A 1,673-nucleotide genomic window follows, 5' to 3' on the forward strand; every position below is an offset into this window, starting at 1 on the left:
TGTACACAACACACCAGTGATAGTACATGTACACAACACACCAGTGATAGTACATGTACACAACACACCAGTGATAGTACATGTACACAACACACCAGTGACAGTACATGTACACAACACACCAGTGACAGTACATGTACACAACACACCAGTGATAGTACATGTACACAACACATCAGACTCAAACATCACACGCCACAGCACAGATGGAGAACGGCAGTCACTCCCGTGTTTGACAAACTCAGGTGTTGAACTCAAATAAAAAGGAGGGCTGCTATACAGTGTACCTTCTGTAAAATCTGGGCCTTCACCTCTCAATAGAGCGCCTGATATGGCATTGGGAAACTTGGTTTTTAGTACATGTGTGTGATTTCTAAACACGCACCAGAATACTGACGTATGATAAGTTACCATATTATGTTTCCATGATGTTTTAGCGAAGGAAATCTTGTAACAAGGTTTACTTTAGTATGTGTGTTTAAGGATCTATATGCCATATGTTGCAAGTGGATTTTGTTCGTAACTTAAACTACCGCAGTATTCCAGAGAAAAAGAAATCATCATGACTTGGTCACTGTTCTAAAACATAGACTACAGTAAGTCAAACTATAACACTTGTCTTGTGGTCACTCTCTGAAATGATACATAGTTGACACTGTAGGGCCGTGGTCAACGTATCGTAAGACAGAGTGTGGTGTGATGAAGAAGGAGAAAAAAGATCAGTTTCGCCTGGTAAGAGTTTTTCGGCGCTCGCCACGACATAAGGTCCCATGAGCGCATAAAATATTAATTTGCTTGATTGTTCCAGTTTGTCGTGTATCCTTGGTGTGAGTTGTGGCTTACCTTCACACATGTTGATGAGGGTCATGAGGTTGTTGTCGATGAAGTCGGAGGTCTTGAGGGTGAGTTTTTCGAACATGCTGAAAGGGAGGCCGTCACAGCTGGGGCCGCCCACCGTGCCGTTGCCGCGGAGCATCCTCAAAGGTCAAAGGTTAGGTCACAAAGGTTAACAGAAATAATAATAAAACAAAAATCACTTTAGATACAGCAAATTCCTGAGGTAAAAACTTAACGGAACCTTCCGGACAGAGACAGTTGCACAATTTGTTACATGAGAAAGGGATGTACGTTACAACTGTCGGCTTGACAAAAGATGCTTCATCTGACCCCCATCTCGCTCAATGCATTCCCGTGTTCTGACTACAAATGTGCCGCGTTCTGACACTGCTGCGGTTTGATACAAGGTCCTAAATGTCTCGTTTTTTAAATATCTCCCATTCACATTACATGTGCCTGGTTTTTCTGCTTCCCAGCACACACATTTCCCGGAAGTAACTGTTCTAGTCTCGTAGCAATGAGCCACGTCGGTAAAGCGAACAGAGAGTTGAACATTCTCTCTCCTTGTCTCACGTGTCTTCACAACCGGCGCACACTCATTGTTTTTCTCTCCAAACCTCTGTCTGGAGTTATTCCTTGGTGAACATAAATGTGACATAGCTTCATGTTCCACTTATGCTATAACAAATCTATAACTTCATGTTCCACTTATGCTATAAGAAATCTATAACTTCATGTTCCGCTCATGCTATAACAAATCTATAACTTCATGTTCCACTCATGCTATAAGATTTTGTGGGTCGGGGACTTGGACAAGTCTATTTTATATATATATA

At 42.0% G+C, this 1,673-nt stretch overlaps 1 protein-coding gene across 1 annotated transcript in view; it reads right to left on the reverse strand.

Annotated features, from left to right (window-relative positions):
- LOC101861127 overlaps positions 1 to 1,673 on the reverse strand; it is a gene marked incomplete at its 5' end in the record, with an annotated part of 20,931 nt that overhangs the window by 8,910 nt on the left and 10,348 nt on the right. Inside the window, 1 exon segment of the mRNA XM_013083293.1 lies at positions 844 to 977. Coding sequence (XP_012938747.1) covers positions 844 to 977 — 134 coding nt within the window.

The sequence above is a fragment of the Aplysia californica genome, unplaced genomic scaffold, assembly GCF_000002075.1.
Source record: "Aplysia californica isolate F4 #8 unplaced genomic scaffold, AplCal3.0 scaffold00223, whole genome shotgun sequence".
In the NCBI taxonomy this organism is placed as follows: Eukaryota; Metazoa; Mollusca; class Gastropoda; order Aplysiida; family Aplysiidae; genus Aplysia; species Aplysia californica.